The sequence below is a fragment of the Acanthisitta chloris genome, unplaced genomic scaffold (assembly GCF_000695815.1).
Source record: "Acanthisitta chloris isolate BGI_N310 unplaced genomic scaffold, ASM69581v1 scaffold10815, whole genome shotgun sequence".
Classification (NCBI taxonomy): domain Eukaryota; kingdom Metazoa; phylum Chordata; class Aves; order Passeriformes; family Acanthisittidae; genus Acanthisitta; species Acanthisitta chloris.
The window spans coordinates 73,941-98,952 of NW_008673180.1; the positions used below are offsets into that span (position 1 = coordinate 73,941).

At 37.5% G+C, this 25,012-nt stretch overlaps 1 protein-coding gene across 1 annotated transcript in view; it reads left to right on the forward strand.

Moving 5' to 3' along the window:
• The window catches only part of PIBF1 (progesterone immunomodulatory binding factor 1), a 106,134-nt gene that overhangs the window by 73,379 nt on the left and 7,743 nt on the right, over positions 1-25,012 (forward strand). The window contains exon 15 of the mRNA XM_009074835.1: positions 10,687-10,771. Within this exon, the coding sequence (XP_009073083.1) occupies positions 10,687-10,771 (85 nt within the window). The remainder of the gene's footprint in view (positions 1-10,686; positions 10,772-25,012) is intronic.

Genomic DNA, 25,012 nt, shown 5'->3' on the forward strand with positions numbered 1-25,012 from the left:
AATGAAGAAATAAAGTCAGGGAAAAAATAATAGGCTAGTCCACCAGCAAAGGGTATTTCAGGCATAACTTTAACATATTCTATAGTGGAGACTCTCTGATTTGCTGTTACATCTGTCCGTCAGAACTCTGTGACCACTGAGCAACTTCCCAGCATCACACAGCTTCATAAATGATGTTTAACATCTGATTCCCAAGTAACCTGTTATAAAATAATCTGCCCTTTGTTTTTCAAGGACATCGATAGCCATGTCCCAGCTGCACAGAAGAATTAGCATTTTAAATACAAGGTGTTTGCATGGTATCTTGGTAGGAAATGCATATGGTAACTATTATGAGCCATTAACGTGATTGTATTATGAACCAATTGCATGAAAAATACAGGGGTTTCCAACTAAATCTGCTGAAGCAATGAAAATAGAAAAACTTGGGCTCACCATAGCTAATACTTTATCACAGAATCACAGAATATTCTGAGTTGGAAGGGACCCACTAGGATCATCAAAGTCCAACTCCTGGCCCTGCACTGGGCAGCCCCAAATGTCCAAATGCTCCTTGAGCTCTGTCAGGCTTGGGGCCATGACCACTGCCCTGGGGAGCTGTTCCAGTGCCCAACCAACCTCTGGGGAAAAAAAGTTTTTCCAGTATCCAACCTAACCCTCCTCTGACATAGATCCATGCAGTTCCCTCAGGTCCTGTCACTGGTCCCCTACATACTGTCTTACGTGTATATATTCAGAGTATTTTGTTATTTTGGGATTGTATTAGTTATACCTTGAGGAATATGTAAAAATGCTTATTATCCAAGTAAATGTGCATATAAATCAGTACATTCATAAATAACCTGAAGCAATCATTCATATTTCTTGACAAGATATCTTTCACTGATCAGTAAGAATAGATCTTTTTTTTAATTCCAGAATCAAGTGTTTTTAATATTTTCCTAGATTTGTTACATTACAAGAAGCACTTCAAAGAGAAAATTATACTTTATCAGGAGATGAAAGATCACAGTGTTCTCTATATATGCAGTATCTTACTTTCCAGTTGTGAAAAATATCGTCAAAGAATTGGTCACTAGCAAATTAAATTTTTAGATTATAGTAATATGAAAACATCTTTCATTATTTACATAGTATCATAGGATGTTAAGGGGTTGGAATGGACCTTACAGATCACAGAATCATAGATCATCTAGTCCACATCTTTCATACATAGTATCATAGGATGTTAAGGGGTTGGAATGGACCTTACAGATCACAGAATCATAGATCATCTAGTCCCAACCCTCCTTGCCCTGGGCAGGGACACCTCCCTCCAGAATAGGTTGCTCAAGGCTTTATCCAACCTGGCTTTGAACATTGCCAGGGTTGGGGCAGCCACAACCTCCCTGGGCAGCTTATTCCAGTGTCTCACCACCTCACATTGAAGAACTCCTTCCTAATATGTGATCTAAATTTCCGAATCATAGATCATCTAGTCCCAACCCTCCTTGCCCTGGGCAGGGACACCTCCCTCCAGAATAGGTTGCTCAAGGCTTTATCCAACCTGGCTTTGAACATTGCCAGGGTTGGGGCAGCCACAACCTCCCTGGGCAGCTTATTCCAGTGTCTCACCACCTCACATTGAAGAACTCCTTCCTAATATGTGATCTAAATTTCCCCTCTTTCAATATGTGCCCATTACTCCTTATCCTGTCACTACAGTTCCTAACAGAGAGTCCCTCTCTGGCTTCCTTGTAGGCCCTTCAGATACTGGAAGGTTGCATGTTGCTATGAGGTCTTCCACACAGTCTTAGCTTTCTCAGCCTGTCTTCATAGAGAAGGTGTTCCAGTCCTCTCATCAGCTTCGTGGCCTCCTCTGGCCTTGCCATGTCCTTATGTTGGGGACACCAGAACTGTACACAGTACTCCATGTGGGGTCTCACAAGAGCAGAGTAGAGGGGGAGAATCACTTCCTTCAACCAGCAGGCCACACTCCTTTAGATGCAGCCCAGGACTCCATTGGCTTTCTGGACTGCAAGCACACACTGTGGCTCATGTTGAGTTTTTCATCACCTGTCATCCCCAAGTCCTTCTCTACATGGCTGCTCTCAGTCACTTCTCCACACAGCCTATAGATGTGTCTGGGATTGTTGTTACCCAGAGGTAGGACCTTGCACTTTGCTTTGCTGACCTTTGTGAGGTTGGTGTCAGACCACCTCTCAAGCCTGTTAAGGTCCCACTGGATGTCATCCCTTCCCTCCAGCAACTAAACCACACAGTTTGTTGTCATCAGTGAACTTGCTGAGGGTGCACTCAATCCCACTGTCCATGTCACCAACAAAGATGTTGAACAGTATCGACCCCAGCACTGACCCCTGAGGGACACCACTCCTCACTGACCTCCACGTGGACAGTGAGCTGCTGACCACAACTCTTTCCTTGTGACCATACAGCCAGGTCTTTTTATAACAAGTGGTCCTTCCATCAAATCCATGTCTCTCCAATTTAGAGACAAGGATGTCATGTAGGACGGCATCAAACTTTGCATAAGTCCAGGTAGATGATGTCAGTTTCTCTGCTTCTATCCACCAATGCTATAGCCAAGTCATAGAAGGTTACCAGATTTATGAGGCATGATTTGCCCCTTGTAAAGCCATGTTGACTGTGAGCAATCATCTCTTTCTTTTCCACATACCTTAATGTAGTTTCCAGGAGAATCTGCTCCATGACCTTGCCTGGCACAGACATGAGACTGACTAGTCTATAGTTCCCCAGGTCTTCTGTTTTCCCCTTTTTATTAATGAGGGTTATATTTCCCTTTTTCCAGTCCTTGGGGACTTCATCTGACTGCCACGATTTTTCAGAAATTATGGATAGTGGCTAAGTTGTCCAAAAGTCTCTCAAAAGTTGAGAAAGAAGGGGAGTAAATAGGTGAGGTCATTTCTGAAAGTGTAGGTTTCATGCTTTAAAATATGTAAGAACTTAAATGCATTATTAACATTGATTCTCCTGAGTTTATATGGCTCACTGCAAATAATCTGCATGCCCAGATATCCTTCCGAAGTTTAGCCTACAAATTAAGGTGTCTAAATTAGGGATTTAGGTCAACTTTCCTTAGTAGTTCTGGGAGGAAGTGACATCTCAAAAAAGCAATTCAGATTGTGGATGGAGTGAGTCATTTCCTAGAGACGCCTGTTACTCACCATTAACTGTGAAGGGAATTTTTTGCATCTTAAAGTGCCTCAGGTTGAGGAAGAAAATGGATCTGCCCCACAGGGTGAGCTTTCATAGTAAACATACCAGCAGTACTCTGCTGTGGTCAGCTGGAGTGTGCTCACCACTAGTCTGTGTTTCTGTAAATGAAAGTGTGGTCTGACAAAAAAACATTTTTGTCCTTGATGGTTTTGTAGCATAAAGTAGCACTTAACTTCGCACATCAAATATTTTGGTAAAAAGTTTTTTTACCATAATTTCCAATATTCCTTGTAAACTAAAAATAGCTATTATTCCCCTATCACAGGTTTGCCTAGTTTCATAAGCCAGTAAAATTTTTGGAAACAGCCTGATGTCTTAAGACTTTTGGTGCATATTAGTAGTCCCTAATGTTGCTGTTCATAACTCCACATTTAAAACAAAGATCCTGAATTAACATAGAGGAAATCATAATCTGGTGTAAAATTGATCATGTTGGTCCTTTGCTTTCCCATAAATGAGAGGAAAGGTAGATGAAGGGATTTCTAACCAGAAGGGAAGGGACTTCTAGCTAGTTGCTCTAACCAGAGAACCATTACATTCAAGCAATCTTTTGTCATGAGGATAACCTTTTGGAATCTGCTGATGACAGTTCTAAATTAAAATATCCCTTAGGTGATTTCAGATTACTTTGTAGACCAGTCTAACTCCCAACTATTCCAGAACTGAATCAGAATGGGATTTAAGTAAATTAATGATAATCCCTGCCAAATATATGCCAAGTGAAGCTCTGCTGGATCAAAAGATTTAGCCCACTATTCCTGTCCCTCTTAGTTTATTAAACAGCATTTTGTTGGTTTCTGTGTGGAATATTTTTGAGAGGATGAGTTCAGGGAATTAATGCTCTTCAAGGAGAGCCCTAAATTCTCAGATTATGTTGGTGCTATTAGAAAAGTACTAGTGAAAACACTAAACATGGTTTATGAAGCCTGATTTCTCTGTATCTCAGAGCTGATGGAAAATTTGAATATTTTAAAACAATTTCAAAATGAAATTGTTCTCTCAACTATTACCTATAACTAATAGTTAATACTGAAATTCTGCAGTAGCCTAAATTGAGGTTTAATTTGTGCTACAGTTACACAAAGTACATTATTTTTTAAAAATTTTAATACAATACCTGCATTAGTTTTATTTCTGAAAAGCAATTTCACAAGTACGAGCTAAGAGAAAAATAGTGTTCAAATTCTTGTTTTCAGACAGAGCTTTAAAAGTACTAGTGAGTTTTTTGATTCTCATACTTGAGTGCCAGACTCTAGACAAGTGAATGTAATGTTGATATGCCTGCCCCCTGATAATCAAGATGGAATACTCAGTTTTATCCTCACAGCTGCCCCTTGCTTGATCATGCTTTTCTTTCCTTCTTGTTTAGTGTACTGAATCTATGGTGAAGGAGTGTTCTTTCCACGTTGTGTTTTTATCTTGTCTGCTCATCAAGGTGGTTCTGCATTATGTAAATCAGGATTTCTTGAAGTAGAGCAGTCACATCTGTGTTACCAGTGCCAGTGTTCTCTATCACCTCTCACTTAACTTGGGTGTGGAGGGATCAGCAAGGACTAATTTGCAAGTGAATTTACTTTTATAGTCTTAATCCATAATTGACTTCTGTACACAATGACAGCCAATAATCTTTTTAGAACATACTCCTAGGGTGATTAGGTTTCAGCACATTTCCCAGGATGATGAGTCAGTACTTTTTTGCGGCCTGATAAATGTTTTGCAGTAACCTGTAGCACTCTGTATTTCCATATCTATTGAGAAGTTTTTTGGTTGCTACTGGATCTGAGTTTGGTTCTGTGATGAAATAGTCTTGCTGAAATTAGCACAAGAGGAAGGCAATTATGAGGAAGACTATTTATGACAGAAATCTCATTGTGGATGTTCTTGGGCCATATATTCACCAATTTTTTCACAAAATGGCCTAAAGTCACTTATTATGTAGTCCCTTAACTGGCAACAGGTGTGCTCAGGATTCTCCACATTCATAGTTCTAGTAAAGTGTCATTTCTGACAGCAGTTATTATTGCAAAAAGAATGGGACAGATTCAGGCAGATCTTTTTGAGAAGTCCTGCAGATCAATCTAAGTTTTTTTCCTACATTGTCTTCAAAGTTCACTTTAACTAGAGCAGCTTACACACCTTCATCCTTAAGTGTCATACCTCTAGAGCTACGGCTGTCTTTCAGACCTCCCATAGCAAAATGTGTTCCTCACTTGGAAGGACTGTTCAAATAGTGCTCAAGGTTACTTGTGTCAATAGCTGTCAAACTGAATCACAGAATGGTTTGGATTGGAAGGGACCTTTAAAGGTCATCTAGTTTCAGCCCCACTGCCATGGGTAAAGCCATCTTCCACTAGACCAAGTTGCTCAAAGCCCCATCCACCTTCTCCTTGGAAGGAAAGGAATAATCAAACTAGTTATTAGGTCTTAAAGTAGTGTATTCCATCAGAGCTAGAAATACTTTGGTGGCTTGCTGAGAAGTGTGTCAGTTCTGGAGATCTTTCACACGTCTCTGTGGGTCTTTAGTTATACCTTAACTAAGAACTGCAGTAGCTGTTGTGGTTGGGGTAAATGCTTAACTGAGCAGCTGTCACTGCTGTTAGTTATTTGCACGAACAACTCAGGGAGCCGTCGACAGGTTATTGAAGGTGTGAGACATCACTGCTTAGATTCAAGTGTGAAGGCACAAGTGTATTACCTACCACTTGAAGATAAAAGGAGAGGTTTAGGGGTAATTGAAGCTCTGTCAGGTGTTGCCCACACATAATGTTCACTACCACTCTCATTCCCATCCCCTCAGTATTCTCCCAGGCAGGCCACAGGCTGTGCTGGCACTCGGCCTTGAAGAGAACTGCGGTGGCTCTGGAAGCAGAACACTTCATGTGCTTATGCAGAGCCGTGCACCTGCAGATATGGTTTAGATACAAAATCTTTAGTCTGGAGTGACAGGGCATCTGCAGGGTGAATTTATAGGTGGTCTGCATATCTCAAAATACTCTGTTAAGTAACTTCTTATTTACGTTAGACCACATAGCACTCTTGTTAATAGAAGTAAACAGCGACGGCTAGTAAGAGCAGTGCTATGTGTGAAGATGACTCCTTGCTACTATAAAGAAATCTCTCTAGCATACAGTTCTTCAGCCAGAAATGAAAACATCACATTTAGCACTCCTTTAGAAAAGAAATACCTTGTAACTATGTCATGCTGTGGGAAAACAAGTCTCTGAATTGCATTCTTATGTGCGTAGTGAAGTAATTGTAGTTTTAGTACGTAATTTTCTGCTAAAAACATCTAGGTGTATAAATAACTGGAGACATTAAACAGGACTTCATTCATAAAGAGTGGGTATTTATTTTAAATGCAGTTACTCAAATTCCTCAGTTCCAATGGCTGGTTTTAAAAGAAGTTCACTTATCCAAAAGCAGTCCTCAAAAGCCTTAACTGTGTGGCAAATCTAGAAGCTGTTTAAGGGTTTTGCTCACTAAGAAGCTCTGTACTGAAATGTTCCTTACCTAAACATTTTGGGTTCTCTAATTGCCATCCAAACATAAAGCTCAGCATACAGTGTTAGATGAGTTTTTCCCATCACTGAATGGGCAATGAGCTTTTTATGAGAACATTACCATTCTGTGAAATATGCATCATCTATTCCAGCACTACTGTAGTTTACCTGAGAAATGCTCCAAGCAAAATATGTAGAAATATGTTCTTCTTTTTCGACATTTTCTGACCTGTAGTATAACTTCTAAAAAGATTGTTTTGGGGGGAGGGGTTGTTTTGCATTTTTTTACAATAATAAAAAATAATTTCTTTTCCATTTGGACACTTCATGGATGTGTTTTTAAGTCTGCTGTAGCACTCCTGTAGCTCTCCTAAATCCCTTTAAAAATCTGAGCTGTGGCTATTTAGCTGCACAGAGATCACAAATTTTTCATGTATTCTCTCTTCTAAAGAACTTTTATTTGCACAACTTTTCACACCTCCCTTTCACATGACAAAGAAAATTTGATTTGGACTCATAATGAACTGTGCTCTGAGCTATTCATCTGTAATTTGCAGAAAAGAGTAGCTGCACTATATGGCTATATTATGTATTCAGTTTTAGGTACAAAACCTTCATATATACTATTTGTGTTTGATTTTTTAGATGGTAATATTTGTATTGGAACATTAAATGCAAAAAAAAATTTCAAGATTGGACTGTTCAACTTCATGCTGCGAAGGGAAATGAAAAGAAAGGCACGATCCTTATTTCTTAGAGCATTTGGAGTACACAGTTCACTGAAAAAGAAACCTAATAATAAAACCCAGTAATATAGAAACCCATGTTTATTTAGTGTGTCCAGCACAAGCATATTATCCAGAATATCTAATAATAGAAGCCTCTGAACAGGACAGTAACTACTATAGTTAAACTTAAGCATTAAGATGGCTTAATTGCTGAAACTGAAAAGGCATTATAAGTCTGAAAGTGGGAAATGTTAGCATCCATTCTCCAGAAAAATCATGTCACCTAAAAATGTCTTATGATATCCAAACTACCTTGGCTTTAGGTTGTAAGTGAAGCAAAACAAAACAAGACAGTGGTTGCTATGAGCAATGTGTATGTATATCACAAGTTTATTTTGTGGTAAGTCCTGCATTCCTGGTACCTGGATTCATACCTGGCTAGGCTTTAAAAACATGATGAAATAAAACTGAATGTTCTCAAAGACATTTTGGGTAGTTCTGGAAAAGCACAAGGAAAAAGCAGGAGCTGTACTGCTTTTCAGTTAATTCTCCATCCTGGACTTTTGGGGCCATGGTTATATGACATCTCACAAAAAGGGCACCTTCTCCACACTCAGGGTGAAGCAGTGACCAGGACTGTGGAGCACATCATAGTCTATACTTGGTCAAGAAGATCCTGTCTTTCCAGATGAAAGTTATAACCCTTGAGCTCCAGTGTGAGAAGCTGGTTTATCTAGACTCATAGATTGTGATTTCAGAATGACAGTAAGACAGTTAAGGCACTCCATCACCAAATGGAGCACTCTCATCCTTGCCTGCAGCTGTGGGTCTCCACTGTACATGGTAAATCAAGTTGTTCTGGTGATCCATGTGAAAAATCACCTTTAAAAAGTCTCCAGCTTCCATACAGATCAGCAAAGTGACCTACTCCTGTGATCACAAGTTTTCTAGAACCAACACAAAGAGTAGGTTACCAGTATGTGGTAAAGGAATGATATCTATCAGCAACAGTTTTTACTTAAGTCAGCTGAAACAAATTGTAAAGCTGCTCTGTGATTTGTTACACTGCTAATTAAAACCCAATTAGGTTAAACTACTCTTTGATGGAAGTGCAAGGTGGTTTAAAGCTAGAACCTCTTTGACCGCTGATATCCAAGACGCTGGTTCAGAACATTTTCAAACCAGGGACTGAAATGATCAGTCTTCTTCCCAAAATGTATCTTTTGAAGGTATTTCTGCTTTACTTAGTCAGTATTGGTGTGAATAAGTTATCATTGTCTTTGGTAACTGCTTTTTCACACTGTTAAATGTGTATATACCTCTTTTGCAGTATTCTTTCAGAAGTATATGAATTATTCCCAAACCAAAACTACTAAATCTAGAGTTTGCACAGGCTTTGATAATTCAAAATTAATGTGTGACAGCAAACACATCAAGTGCTACTGAATGATATAGCAGTCTGTGGTCTGTATTTGACCATAAACAAAGAAAAACTTCTCCACATGGGTCAGTTGTGTCTTATTGTGTCAGAAGGTATAGCTAGTATAGTAGAATAGGTTCTGTTCTGTAGGTGAAATTGAACTTTGAACATGAACTTCTGGTTAAGTCATAAACACTGATGTTTATGCTTATTCAGTACACTACTTAAGTCATAGAGAAACTTACTATTGCTTCTCTAATAAGTTTATGAGCCTCTAGAAAGATTAGTTTATGTTCTTAGGAAATACAGAACTCCAAGAAGAACTGACGTTTAGGTAAGTTACAACACATGAATGAACCCAGGAAAACAAATAGTACAGCAATTTCATCACGATCAGAAATGTGACAGAAAATAAAACTCTTGAAAATATTAAAATATCTTTACAGTTTTTCATAAATGTTACTACTTTCCTTTTAAATAACTGAAGCAACTTAGCGATTGGGCAAAAGTATACATTTTTTTCTGGGAATTAATGAATGCCTAGAAGGAATTGACAGTCATAATTTACAATACAGGGCTTGCAAGGAACTGCCAGAAAATCTCTAGGGCAAAGGATGATGTTGCTTATTTGAAACAAGCAGATGATACATTGCCAATTAATGATTGATTTATTTTGCTGATCATTTCTAGATCAAATACTGGAAATATTAAATAATTTGTGTTTGCAACATACGTAATTGCTCCATTCCACTTATAAAACTTTAATATATTTGCTTTTGAACCCCTGACCTGTATTCAGTATTATATATTTGCACTTCATATGCAGAATTGCATTTTTTTTAATTGTTAATTTATGTTACAGTTTCTATTGTACAACCTACTTAGTTAAATCATGATAATGGCATATGTAACACTGATCTTCATAGAAAATCTGTGTGGCTGTTTTAACAAACTAGATTATGTACTGGTGTTATGCATGCATTAGTCTGAAGTTTATTGTTGGAAACTGAGGTTGGAGCTAAATGTGAAAATATATTTTAATTATAACAGAACTGCTGCCTGGAATCAGAATGTGTGTGCTAAACATTTCAAATCTTCATATTCTAGAACCATGAAGCAAAGAACAATTAATGTTAAACTTGACATTGTGCTGTAAAAGCATTCCTTCATGCTAAAGCAGCTTTTTGCTCAGTTCATAGGACAAACTTGATCCCATACATTATCCCGGAATAAAAAATGACAAAAATACATTTAAAATTTCTGCAGAAGCTACACAGCTAAAAGGGGGAGAGGTAGATATTGCTCTTACTTGTATTTGCTATTTTCAAAATTCTAAGTATAGTAGTATAAAAAGAGGTGATGCTCAGACAGTGTGTGCTGCTACTAGTGAAGAATACAGCAAAGAAATCCACATTTTGATATAGAAGTGTAGATATAAAGAGCCTTACTTTGCTTATAAAATAAGCTCATTTTGCCTAGAAGAAGTTGAGAGATAATAATAGAAGATTCTGATAATTTGAATTGCCCTTCAGAGAAAAAAACAAAACAAAAATATTTCATGAAGACTTTGAATAGTTTTTCTGTTTGACTAAAATAAGGTTTTGTGTGTATCAGTATATTCAGACCCATTTATAAAAATTCCAGTGCTTGAATATAGAGAAGTATCATTTGATACAATTACTCAAGCAGATTTTTATTGTTGCCAGTGTTTAGCTTTAGAAAATGCATGTTTCAGCCAGAATATGAGATTAAAAGAGATTATCTGTTGCTATTACTGCATTTCCTATCCTCTTTCTACCAGTCTTTTAAATAAAGAAAAGACAGCTTTGCTGCGTGTCAAGAATCAAATGGCAGCAGATTTGGAGAGACTTCTAAATCACCATGAGGTAATCTTCCTCTTTTAGCATTGCTACTATAAGTGCACTTTTCCCCTCCTGGGCATTAAACCATGGGGGAAAAATTGGTTTACTTTGGTGTGATTTGTTGGGGGTATTTTTGTCTGTGTCATTTTCAGAAACACAGATAACCATGTCTGTCATGTACTGGGAAGGGTCTCAGTTGTACTCTCAGTTGCTAAATTCTCTCTGATGATTTAGTCTCTCTCTGATCTTTCTTTTCCTATGCATCCAACAGACATACCTTACAGAATGTTTATGGTTTTCAAGCACTTAACAAGTATTTAGATAAACATGATGAAGTTGATACATATATAATCTGCAAGGCCTACATGTGCCACAGTATGCCTCTGGATCCCTCCTTCCTCCCTAGTCATCGAGACCAAAAACCTGGACCAAAGCATTGTGCAATTAATTTCCACTATGCTCATTTGATTTTATTTTCAACTCCAAAACAGAGGCTACGGAGAGGAAACAGGACAGTCATTACACAGGTTTCATTCAGACAAGAGTCAGGGTACTTTATTATGTGCTTACCTGAGTTTCATTAGATTAAGGGGTCAGGGTGCTACTGGAATACACTTTTAGATCTAAAAGTATGCAAAATTGTGCCATTTAGACATAAATGCTCTAGATGGGGAATCCTAAAGGCTTTTGTCCAGATTTTTCTCTAAGCAATTTTAAGAAACTAATGTGGCATGTAGTATGAGAGAAAACCTTTCTGCAAATTAAATCTTTGAAATGGGATAGAAATAAACAAAGTTTACTGAAGGAGCCTTAAAAAGGGTGAATAGTGCCATAGAAAGTTTTCTGAAGGTACAGAATACTGAAAATGTGGGAAAAAAAGCTGAGCATGAATAGCAGTTAAATTATCTCCCAGAGCTGGTGGTTGATTTGGCAAGGATTTGCAGAGAAAGTACAACATTAATGAATCAAGAATTATGAACTTGAGGAAAAATGACACGTTATGTATACACAGTGATGGGACCTAACTACCCAGTTACCTGTTCAGAAAGCAGTCATCATAGAGTCATTATATCAATAGTTCTCTGGCATTATCTTTTCAGTTTTCTTATTGGGAAGAGAGAAGATGGGGAGATTCTTTCAAAGAATCTACAGCAACCCTAAAGTATCCTGTCAGAGATTGTATTATCACTCATTCTAATACATTATTTTCATATAAAACTGACTATCCTTACACCTCGTGAAGTCCTCTCACTCCACCTCCAACACTGTTCTCCCTCCTCTCCTTTTCATGGTATTCCCCCAAATTCTCATCGGAGATCAGTAAACCAAAACCCATGTCATGAATTGGTCTGAACCAGTTTGTCTCTCCTGACCACTTACAAAGCTAGTTTTTGTTAGAACCAAAACAAGACAATTTCACTGGCAGCTGAGTCTAAGTGAGCATCAACTTAAGTGAAGACTGTACTAATTCTGTTCCCTGAGTGCAGAACTCAAATGTGAAAAAATCACCTTAAAAATAAAAACAAGATCTTAAATCATTTACTTTCTTTGCTGAATTGCACTGCACGTTTGCCTGATACAATTTTCTCATAGAATGTTTTTTACTGTTAACTCTCTGAATTGATTGAAATGCTTGTGAAGTTGCATGCATGAGAGATTAAAATAGTCTAATTCCAGAAGAGAGTAATTGAACATGCTTTCCCAAACTGCAGGTGTCATTGATCCTGGTGGGATCATCTGTAGGTGCATCAGAAGTAATCTTTCTCTACTCAGCTCTTATTTTTGATGTTTGTATCCACATCATATATATTTAAATTTCAAATTCAAGACTGAAACAAAGGCAAATGTTCAGTTTGGGGTGGCTTTTTTCTTTTGGGGTTTTTTTGGGGGGGGGGTTGTGACTTTTAGTTTATATGAAACCCACTGGTCTCTGTTAATGTAACTGACTGGAAAAAGGGAAACATTATACACATCTTAAAAAATGGTAGAAAGGAGTACCCTGGGAACTACTGACCTGTTGACCTCACATCTGTGCCTGGGAAGATCATGGAACAGATCCTCCTAGAAGCTATCCTAAGGCACATGGAGAACAGGGAGGTAATTCAGGACAGGCTTCAGCAAGGGCAAGTCCTGCCTGACCAAGCTAGTGACCTTCTGTGGTGGAGTGACTACACCAGTGGGCAAGAGAAGGGCTACAGATGTCATTTATCTGGACTTGTGTAAAGCCTTTGGCACAGTCCCACACAACACCCTTCTCTCAAAATTGGCAAGAGATGGATTCAGTGGGTGGACTCTTAGGTGAATGAGGAATTGGTTAGATGGCCACATCCAGAGGTCAATGGCTCAGAGTCCCAATGAGCATCAGTCAGTGACAAGTGGTGTCCCTCAGGGGTCTGTATTGGGAATGATGCAATTTAATATCTTCATTAATGACATAGACAAAGTGTACTCTTAGCAAGTTTGCTGGTGACACCAAGCTGAGTGGTGCAGTCGATACAGCTGAAGGACGGGATGCCATCCAGAGGGACCTGGGCAAGCTTGAGAACTGGGCTCATGGTAACCTCATGAGGTTTAGTAAGACCCAAGTGCAAGGCACTGCACCTGGGTTGGGGCAACCCCCAGTATCCATACGGGCTGGAGAATGAAGAGGTTGAGAGCAGCCCTGCCGAGAAGAACTTGGAGGCGCTGGTGGATGAAAGGCTGGACACAAGCCAATAATGTATGCTCACAGCCCAGAAAGCCAGCAGTATCCTGGGCTGCATCAAAAGCAGTGTGGCCAGCAGTTCGAGGGAGGTGATTCTGCCCCTCCATTCTTGTGAGACCCCACCTGAATAATGCATCCAGCTCTGGGGTCCCCAACGCAGGAAAGACATTCACCTGTTGGAGAGAGTTCAGAGGAGGCCACCAAGATGATTAGTGAGATGGAGCACCTCTCCTATGAGAAAAGACTGAGAGAATTTGGATTGTTCAGCCTGGACAAGTGAGGGCTTCAGTGTGACCTAATTGTGGCCTTCAAGTACGCAAAGGGAGCCTGCAAGAAAGAAGGAGAGGGACGTTTGACAAGGGTATGTAGTGACAGGACAAGGGGGAATGGCTTTTAAGCTGAAAGAGAGTAAGTGTACATAGGATAGTAGGAAGAAATTCTTTACTATGAGGATGGTGAGGCAGTGAAACAAGTTGCCCAGAGAAATTGTGTATGCCCCATCCCTGGAAGGAAGTGTCAAGGCCAGGTTGGATGGGGCTTTGAGCAACCTGTTCTAGTGAAAGGTGTCCCTGCCCATGGCAGAGGGCTTGGAACTAGATGATCTTTAAAGTCTCTTTCAACTCAAACCATTCTATGATTCTATGATCTAGCATTTCTAGATAATTTATAAGCTTTATCATTATATTTATGCTTTAGCATATCACTATATTAATGATATGAAAAATACTCTGACAAAACATGATTTAATTGTATAAACATAGAGTGCATTTTTTGAATTTCAAATATGATAGGCCCTTGGCAAGCTAATTTCAAATTAATTTCTTTGAAAATTTCCTGTTCCACCCCTTCTCTCCCAAGGAGAGGTGCTGCCAAGTAGTTGTGCTCTCACAGTAGTTATGCCTCGGGTGCCTGGTTTTACTAGTGTCTTATCAATGAACATGCATTTCAGCTAATTAAAAACAGTAAAAAAATGATAAAGAAAGGTAAAATTTAGCAATGTTTTCTAAGAAAACTATAAAATTTCTACCTCAAAGCTGTGCAACATTCCTTACATCCAAACAACATCAGCCCCCACAAGTACCCCATAAACTATTCCTGATACGCAGCATTTTGCTTCTGTGTGTCATTTCACCACTTAAAATTTTCAAACTCTGGCAAACGATCAAGGAAGTCTGGGGAAGGAGGCTTGATTAAAAAAAGAAAGCATATACTTGAGTATGAAACAGACTTCATCTTTGATGTTCCTCATACCCTGCATGTTAAGAAATTGAGCAAATACTTCCAAAATTATTACTGTTTTGTCAACTTTCTTTTTACATCTCTTAAAATATAGGCCATATTAGTCATAATGGTTCTGCCTTACATTGATAATGGTTTTTTGAGACACCTATGCAGAAAAGGATATAAACACTGAAAAAGAAATGTTAGAAGTTGCATGTTTGAGGGAAGAAAATTACGAAATGCCAGTGCAATGCACAAAATCTTTTTCAGGAAAATGTGTGAAAATAGCAAGTAGCTTTTTGCGTGTTTATTTAAGTTTAACTTTTGTATTTTTTACTTTTAATGCAAACTTCTTCCAGTAGTTTTACAGTTTCTAAATTTTTCTAAGAGGCAATTGAAATCTTTGTACAGGATAGGACAACTTGGTTTACAGTGAATTGGTCTTCAACTGTGGTTTTTTGCCATCTTAATAAAAAAGTTAAATATGCAATAACATCATAATTTTCCAGTAATTATCCTTGCTAACAGAAAAAACTCTACAAATTTTCTCATCTTGGTTAGTAAAGAGTTAACTGCATTAAACAAGGTATGTGTTCTTAAATAAAAGCAGCATGCAGCCTGTAAATACAGATCTATGCAATTTGAAAAAAAATATGAATTGTGGGTTTATGTGTTTTGTACGTACTCTCATGTAATATGATTACTATCAGCCTCGTTTAGTCTTTGCACATACTAAACTGTCATGTCTTGTTAGGAATTACCTTGTTGCCCTCATGTCTGCAAGTAAAAACATTAGAATTCTTGAATAGATAAACCCAAGATATTCATAGTTAACATAAAGTGAAGTTTAGGTATGTTAAAAGTACAAGCAAAATGCCAAAGCAGTGTCTTCCAGCAACATGTTTCTGTAAGAGTACAGTTTTGACTTAAGGTCTTCCAGCCTGTGTGGTCTCTGACTGTATTAACTCTTTTTAATGGAATGTTAGAGTTTGAAGGGTTGGGGTTTTTTCATTTTTATCTCTTTGTGATATCAGCTGGATTGGTAATGCTTGTTTTGGAGGCAATTATAACATTGTATGCACGTTTTAAGTAAAGAACTTACATTCACGATTAATCTTCCCTTTTCACAGATTTTAATTTTGGAAGAAAAAAGTTAAACTTTCAGTCTTGGAAGAATTTAGATAGGTTTCCAACATGAGCTCTTTTATTGCAGGAAAAATGACACTAGATATCAATGTAATAAAACAGTTCATTATTTCAAATTATGTAGACATCTAATTTGATGATGATTATCATAATTTGCTGTGGGAAATCAAATGAAAACTAGTCATTTGACTTTACAAAATCTTAAATGTTTGTGTCCATCCATGAAGAATGGGAAAAATGGAAGCTTTTTTTCTTAACTTACATTCTTGGCCTGTTCTGAATTGTTTCTTGGCCTGCTACTTCCATTTCTTTCTGAATGACTTAGTCAATGGATGTGGAAAACATTTTAATCTAGCTTTTCATTTAGATCACAGAGAATTAGCTGGTAGAATAGAATTTCTTATCTTCTTCATATGGATAAATGCAAACTTCCCTATTTGAGAGGGAGGTCAGTGGCATTATTGCGAATGATCAGCATCCAGGATCACACTGAGATTGTAAAGCTTTCCCAGTACTGCTGCCCTCTTGGAGCTATCAGAAGGAACTGGGGTACACAGTATTCTGATGCCGTTTGTAAGTCCCTCAATGCAAGACAGTACAGCCAAATTTTTCAACTGATTTCAGAATAAGATACTTCATTTGTTTTGTCAATATATTATTTGTTTTTTCCAGATCCCTCAGAAGAGCATAAAACATTGTTTGGAGGAACAATGGGATCTCCCATTAATAACCTTCTAGTAAACAGTGTGAGGGTATTTTTAAAAAAGGATATTTCAAATCCAGATTAAATTTTTTGCATTATTATTTGTAGTCTAGATTCTTTCTTTAATCACTTGAACTTTACACTATTGACCCTCTTAGATAACCAAACCACAACAAAAACTACCCCAATTTGTAGTCTTGGTTCTTCCCACATACTCCAGTACTTAACCCCAGACTTGGGCCCTTGTCCTAGTGTCTTTGTCTAGTCAGAGAAGCACAAGTAAGGATGATGTTCCTTCAAAGCATAAATCAAGATGAAATTACAGATCATGCCTGAGCTGACCGAATAGCTCTAACACTGCCTTACCTCTTTGCTCCTGATTTTCCTTCTCCCTCCTCCTCTTGCACCAGCTCCAACACATTTCTAATGCCTCACTAGGACTATTCAAATCACTTAACAGAAACTTAACCTGGCCAAAAGAACAAGAACCACAAAAGTGAAAAAGTTAGCAGTTTGAATCACCTTTGGAAAGGGTCCAGCAAGGAGAAAAGCAAGTGAAAATAGGTATATATCAGTATTACTTACATGTGATAAAGAGTGCATCTTGTGTCCAAAACTGTAGAGTGTAGCATACCACTTCTGTGCCATCCTTTATCTGCATCCAAACTTCATTCCTTTTTGCCTATAATGGGAATCTATAGCTTAAAGGCACTGAAGTGCAGTTCTGTGTTAAGTGCTAAAGTGGGATGAATCCACTAAATGTTTTTTAGCTCAAGCTCTTGATCCATGATTCCTTTTATCTAGTTTGTTGGGTTTGGGGTTTTTTTTTCTTTCCAACAGTCAGTCTATGACTCAAAGAAATATTTACCATGAACTCTGTGATCTTGGCAATTCCATTGCCTTTCATGCTTGACGCAGTTGTTAGTATTTTGTAACATCAGAAGTGCAATTCTAGACTTTATCCATTGGCTTTCAAACTTCAGATGAAAACTTGGAAGGGCAGTCTGTCAGCACTCAGATGTTTGGCAAGAAGTGTTAGCAATAATTTTCTGAGGTTACATTTAAGAGGTTATAAATTTGCTATGCTTTGATGCATAGTGTTGTACTGTTTCTTCAGATATTTAAGATGTAGATGTATCATAGTAAAGAAAACTAATAATGTGCACAATTAAATCTATTTATTTTAGCTTGTCCAATTCAGAGTCCAGAGTGCAGAAACTGGCTTCTAAAATCTTGAAAATTAACAGGCTGGGGTTTATATTCTTTAAAGTTCATAAACCATTGGGGGTTTTTTGGGGAGGAAAAAAAAAAAGCAGAACAAATGAAGACATTCTTTTTATGTTTTAAATAAAAATATTCTAGGAGACATGAAAACAAAAAATGAGACAGTGTTGTACAAGACACTAATAGAAGACTTTAGATAAGTATTCCTCCAAGTACTAAGATCAGTTCAGTTTGTATGAACATAAGGGATTTAATTCACACTACCTATGGGGTTTTTAAAACTGCTTGAAATCACCAGTATGTGGTGCAGTCTGGCAATATGGTATATTTTAATCAATAAAAGTAAAACTAATATTGTGAAACTATTGTAGTAAGAAATAAAAGGGTAAAATTTATCACATAGATGTTACAAATTAGGGCTGTTTACAATAGTCATTATTTTCCTATAATGCAATTGTTCATGCAGACATGATTAGTTATCAACACATTAATATTATACACTAGTTAAAAAGCTAAGACAACCTGCTGATATTTTATCTCCTTTACACATCTGTGCACTCATGGTATATTAGCAGCTGTGCATACAAGTGATAGAATGTAAACTTACTGAACTAGTCACCTGCCTTATTGACACATTCGTGTGTTACTGCACCAGAGCTCTTCAGGTGAAGTTAGCAACCAGAAATCAGGGTCTGGCTATCTGCTGGGGGACAAAGTAGAAAACATGTAGCACTTTAAATAAACCTATTGGATATCAATCTGTTAAATGGCTACAGACATGTGGGGTTTGATTGCTATTTGTTTAGTTAAATCCAGTTAGCTCATGTCAGTAAATTGTTGTGTCACTCGAATTGAGTGTTAAATCTGTCTAAATATGTGTACTTGAATTGGTAGATCAGGTTAAAATTTATTTTGGCTAGCCACCAAGAGATCCTATTCTATTTAAAGCATATAAAAATATACAAAAACACATAATGAGCTGTTCTTGCTGAAAGTAGCCTACCAGGTTAATATTAAAATGCTAATTGCCTAAGTGGCTGTTATGTTGAACTTATTTTCCAACTAGCAGGTCAGAAGCTTTCCACATCAGATGTGTAACTCACCATTTATGAGTCAACCTAATGTTTTTCCTTTACAGCCATGTAACTCTTCCCCCTTTCCATGTTTTCACAGTTTCTTAATGATATGTCAAAATAATCCTGTTTAGTAACTAAATAGTTTTCTGTCCTTAACCGCAGTAACTGAACACCTATCTCACAAATAGTATACTCACAACTTAAAGCAGAAAACTATCACTATGCCTGTGTTGCAGAAGCAACAATCTAAATAAAAGAAATGGTGCTTTACCCAAATCTCCTCGGTTTGTGGTAGAGGTTAAGAGTTCATGTCCTAATGTAGTCTCTTAATCACAGCCATTCTTTGTTCTTTACATGTTTCAGTTCAAAAGTCTGAAAAGAAAATCTCCTTAGTGTTTATTTTTCCTAATTAGACACAAATTAACTCTTTTCTCTAAGTCATCTTCTTGTATAGGAACTGATTGCAATTTGGAAGTAGTTTCACAAACAAATTATATTTTCACTTTGTATCATTCTGAGAATTTACATTCTCTTTTTAATCCGTGTCTCCTGAAAAAGGCCACTTTCCAAAGTGCTGCAAGTCTCTTAAAAATTAAATCTAACGATTTTTTTATTTGATCTGTAGGATGGATATTTTACATTTGATAAGTGGTTGCCAAATGCATTTTCCAAGTGTCTGTAAGATTGGAGAGTCCACGTGATCAAGCAGGAGGAACAGCTGATAATTAGTCCTGTTAGGATATGCATAGTTTGTTAATGGCTCTGAGAGTTTGTCAGAGCTTCTGTAAACTTTCAGGGTAAGGTGCCCAAGGATTTATAGAAATCTTTATGAATGTTAGACTTTAAACATGGCCATGTGAATTACCAGATTTCCATGACACTGTTTCAAAATGTTAATATTTGCAGTGTCTGAGAGTCTAGTAGACCCTGTGCTCGCATATGTTCATCTCATGTCGGTATCCTGCACAAAACCCTGGTACTTCTCAATAGTTATCCCATTATCTGGCCCACAAAAGTGAAAGAAAAGACAGATGTTTTTATTCTTTCTCCCTCTTTTGAGGAGAAGCAAGGTCTCCTGAAGTATCTCTGCTTTTCCTTACTTTGACCAGTTACTCCTGTATTCTCATGTTCATCTTTTTAATTTCTTACTGCCCTTGGGGACTGCCCTTCACTGCTAAATTCTCTGTACCCAGAGTTAATTCTATCTCAGCAATGACCTTGAGGATCCTAGATGAGTTTTCAGCTTTTTATTATTAGTCATACTTTAAAGTATGGCTAATACTATCCTCAGCTGTAATTAAGTTATGTCGAAGCAAATTGACTAGGAGTAACTTAGGACAGAAACCCAGTGTGTTGGATTTAGGAACCTGGAGAGTAGCAACAGCTGCCATCTGCAAAAACAGAGGTAGAGAGAAGTTCAGACGCTCATAAAAAGCTTTGGAGTCAAAAGGGGGAGGGCAGTACGTGTTTAATCAGGGATGGAAGCTTAGTGGATAAAAGGAGAAAACTGCTTTGTTGGAGAAGAGGGGAAGGAAGGGGTATCTGCAGGGGTTGGGAAGACACAAATGAAAAGAAGTGATTGGTAACAGGTGCCTTCAAACAATCTCTATCTCTGCCTCTTCCCTGTCTCTCTGTTTGAAAAGATTGTACACGATAATGTCAAAATTATTTGTGTTTCTAAAGTGAACGACTTCCTGCTCATCTATGTGCTGCAACTTGTTTTATATAAAAAAATGCTGATGTACAATGCTTAGCTCTCTTTTTAAATGTTAAGCCACAGAGTAATTATCATTTTTCTTATGCTACGTTTATGTTCCAAGATCCTAGTTTCTATTAATGTTCTGCATGTTTTCTAAGTAGATTACAGGGACATTTCTGCATCACAAGTAAGCCCCGGAGCCATTCTCAGTTTTAAGCTTGGAGAAACAAAGTGACATTTACATTGCTAAATGAGTGTAGAGAAGTTTCTGCCTCATTTTTTTACAAGGAAAAACATGCTCCTAAGCAGTATTTCTCTTTTTTTTTTCTTAATCTATTTTGTTGCTGTCAAGCTTTAATAAAAGTTGAATTCCAGATAGTACTGAATTTAGGAAGAGGAAGGACTTAACAGCTGGGTACATTCATTCTTTTCTGTGAGCTATGTTATTCAGAATGTCTTACTATTTTTCATATATATTCTTGAAAGACTTATCTTTTCATTTGCAATGGTATACACTGAACAGATGTGTACTAAATAGGAAATTTCACAGGTAAAATGCAACTTATATATGGATTATGGGATGGAATTGGCATGTGTATTTTAAATTATATGTTTTTGAGAATTGAAATCAGTTAAAGTGATTAATGTTTAATCAAGAAATTGTTAGCTGATGATCAATTTGAAATTGTTCAGATTTTCTCAGCATTTAACCAATGTTATATTCCTTTTTTTCTGTAATGGCAATGAATATTTCCATCACACTCTGCTGCATATCCAACTGTGTAAAAATTTTACTTTTATTCACTTCATGGTAGCATTTGAATATTACCAAGTGGAAGGTTAATTTAAATACTCTGTAAGAAATACCAAAGATGGGAGAATCAAACTAAAATATTACCTTCTCAGAAAGTACAGTGACTTATACATAAAAATTTATGCAAATAAGGCTGTTTTGACATACTAGTATTTTAGTATCCATTTCCTGTAAGTAGAGCTTACTCAAGAAAGCATACTTTTTATTACACTTTGAGTAAATGAGTGTCACGATGGCTCAGATTTAAAAAAAGCATTTGGGGATTTAATCCTAGTTACAATTGCAAATATATTTCTGATCTTCACAGAAAAGTGGAAAAAAAAAACTTTGAGAATTTGACATGCAAGCTTTGAATTATGAGAAATTATTTCCTGGTTTTGTTAAGAAGTTAGAAAGATTTAACTGTTAAGAATAAATTCAAGATACAGCTGAAATAGGCAGAGATTTTTATGCATCTAAAAAGGCAGAAGCTGTTCACTGCAATGACTGGACCATTCTATTGTTGCCACAGTTCTAATGTATTCAGCTTATTAGATTGGAAGTAGTTTGTAGATCCAGATAGTCCCAGATCTGTCAGTTCATTTTAAGCTTCTATATGCACTGGGATATAGAGAACTCGTGAATTAAGTGTAGTGCAGAGAAGCTATCAACATCTTGCATATGGTCTGGCATCATTCCACCACCCAGTTATCGGATTCATTTGTTTGATCAGGACATTTCATACTGTCTTCCAGTTTCCAGCTTTACAGTGTGTATCCATGTGCCTAAGATGACCATATGTGCAGTTCTCACACCAAAATTCTTGCTGACTTCTCATATTTCCAGCACAGCTGCAATTGAGGATGCAACTATGTCAAATACACTCTGCCTTACTTGAGGGATTGAGCCATGACTTGTGATGTTTTCTTAATTTCACAAGTGGCTGTTAAAGTCTTCTTTGAGCACAGTTATGCATGTAGATTCTACTCCTGATAGGCACAAGCCCAAAGAGTTCCCTTGTTGAAGCTGAATTTGCACCAGTTGTGCCACTGCATCCTATCCATCTGCAGTCTTAAACGGTGGAATGACCTGACTTACCATTTGCTTCATTTTGCTGTCACATCAAAATGGCACTTATGTAGTGTCTTTCTGCTATTTCACACTTTGTTATTATTGATGTTACTGTCCAGTGTTGTTAATTCTGTGCTAATGGTGTTGGTGTTTTTTTCGACTTTCAGCCAAAAAAGGGAGACAAATAATTTGTTCCAGGTTAAAGGCTATAGTCCTTCTGCAGTGTGTCTGGCAGAAATAAAAAAAAAACTGTGAAGAACAGTTCTAAAATAATTCTTTGTGTGACTTGTCAGTACTTCAGAAGAGGAGACATTGTAGATACTCCTTTTGCTTGAGAGTCTTTCCTTGCTAATGACACATATATGTCTCCAAAGATCAAGTACCATACTCAAACGTTTTCTTCAAAGTGCTGTATGCAAATCATTGCGTATGTTGAAAGGTGGAACCAGGTTCTATTTCAGTCATCTGTTCTCCAGAAATACAACTATGCCAACGATCTATACAGAAGGCTTCGCTTGTTTATCTCCATTTTAATTGGTGAACTCCTGTGCTATTAAAAGAGTTCTGTCAGTGTAAAGATGATCTATCTGAGAAGTCAATTGTCAAGTGACAAAGTAGCAAAGTTGGATCTTGACTAGTTTTAAAAGTGTAACTGACTAATTTTAAAAATCTGTAGTGTCTATACTACATCTGAAAATCATCTAGGGATTTGTAGTCAGAAAGGAAAAACAGGCACTATTATGGTGTGATTTACCGTATCCTCATTTAAAATCAGCAAAATTAAGTGACCTTTGAATTTCTCACCAACAGCTATATAGAGGAATCAGGCAAGCTAGTTTGCCTACAATTAAATATTATTACTGAAGATATGTAAAGTTAAATGTGAGGAAATCCAACCAAATATTCAGTCACATGTTCCAAAGCTGAACTGCAACCAGAGTTTTCAAAGATCCCTCTCCATCTTGATATCAATGATTAAATTATAACAACTTTATTTTTAACACACCTTTACTTTCACAGAAAGTCACAGTGGGAGTTTAAGACACAACCAAGTGAGGAAATGCACAGGACTTCATAGAGGACAATATCCTTAGTATTTTCTCTACCACCACATGATATGACCATCACGCTTGACCCTACAGAACACCCTGAGACAGACAACTGTGAAGATGGTTCCTTCTGAACCACCCTTCCTTGCCCCTTCCCAGATAAAGATGACTTTCTCTCCAGAAGGAGTTATAGAAAGTATACAACTATTTCTCTCTGAATCCTCCCATGAACATTTGTATACTGAACATGAACTTTGAATTCTTGAGAGGCTGAGAAATCATTCTGAACTGTGCTCTTGACAGAACATTACCAAATGACTATAACATTCTTAAGTGCTGGTTTAGGTTTCGCAAATCCATGTTCTTTAACATACACATAGGCTTGTTTTCTGAACTCTGCTTTTCCCTGTGGAGACTTGTTGTTTGAAGACTGCAATAGCTGCCTGAATGGGAGGCTATGTGCATGTGAAGACAGATTGCTTTGACTCGCCACAAACATGTTTTTCATCCCGGACGGCTGTCTCCTCTCACTTGCACGTTGCATTATATCTGTTGTTTTTATTGTTGTTGTTATTTTAGAAGTTAGCGTAGCCACATTAGTCCCCAAACTGCTAATCAAAACCCTACTATTTGGCTTCCACATTGAGAAGAGTCCAGTATCTGGGCTCAAGTTAGAGTGCACTAAGTCCCTTTGTGAAGCAGGTTTTTGTCCAGTGCCTTCCATGCATGGGGGATGTACAGTCAACTGTTCTTGGACCTAAAGACAGTGCTGTAATCTCAAGTTTCTGCAGACTGGATACATATTTTTATTTTGAGTTATGATTTAACCACATGGGGACCATATGGCAGTTCCAGTGAGGAATACAAGCTTTCCAAAGGAGGTCCTGAACATACATGCTTTGCTCTTAACAGTACAGGAGACTTATGGATTTGAGAGTGGAAATGCACATCTAAAATAGTCATCTTAGTGCTTGACTCACAAATTCTGAGAGACCTGGAGTTTTGATCAGCATCTCTGAGGGAAGAAACCTCTGGTATTATCCCTCTTTCAGCTGATTTTTCTGACTTCGTCAGTGAAATTGTTTTTCACATTTAAAGGTCATAGTATTTAGTGACTTTTCTGCATTTCCATTCTCTTGGGCTGTTTTCTTCTCTGGGAACACTTGTCAGTCATCAAAATTCGGTGGTTCTGCCAGAGCCGGGTACATTTTTAGGACAGAAATCTCTTGTTCAGCTTCCACAGTACAAGTTCCCTGCTTCAAAATGGAGTTCTAATCCAAGATGAAGTTTGCAATTATAAATTCATACATTTATGTAATCATAAATTGAATAGAATATATGAATTCTATATGCAAAGCTAAAAGTAGAATATCATTTGGCATGGTAAAGGTTTGGTGCTATAACTGGTGTCACTTTTGCTCTAGAGGATGTTTGTCTGAGTACAGTAATCATGGGTTTACTGCACAAGGAAGGACTCGGATCTGATACACATTGGCTTCTTCTATGATGATTTTATTTTTTTATGAACAAAGCCATTAAATCAGACTTATTTGTCTTCAGACCAGAAGGTAGATACTTC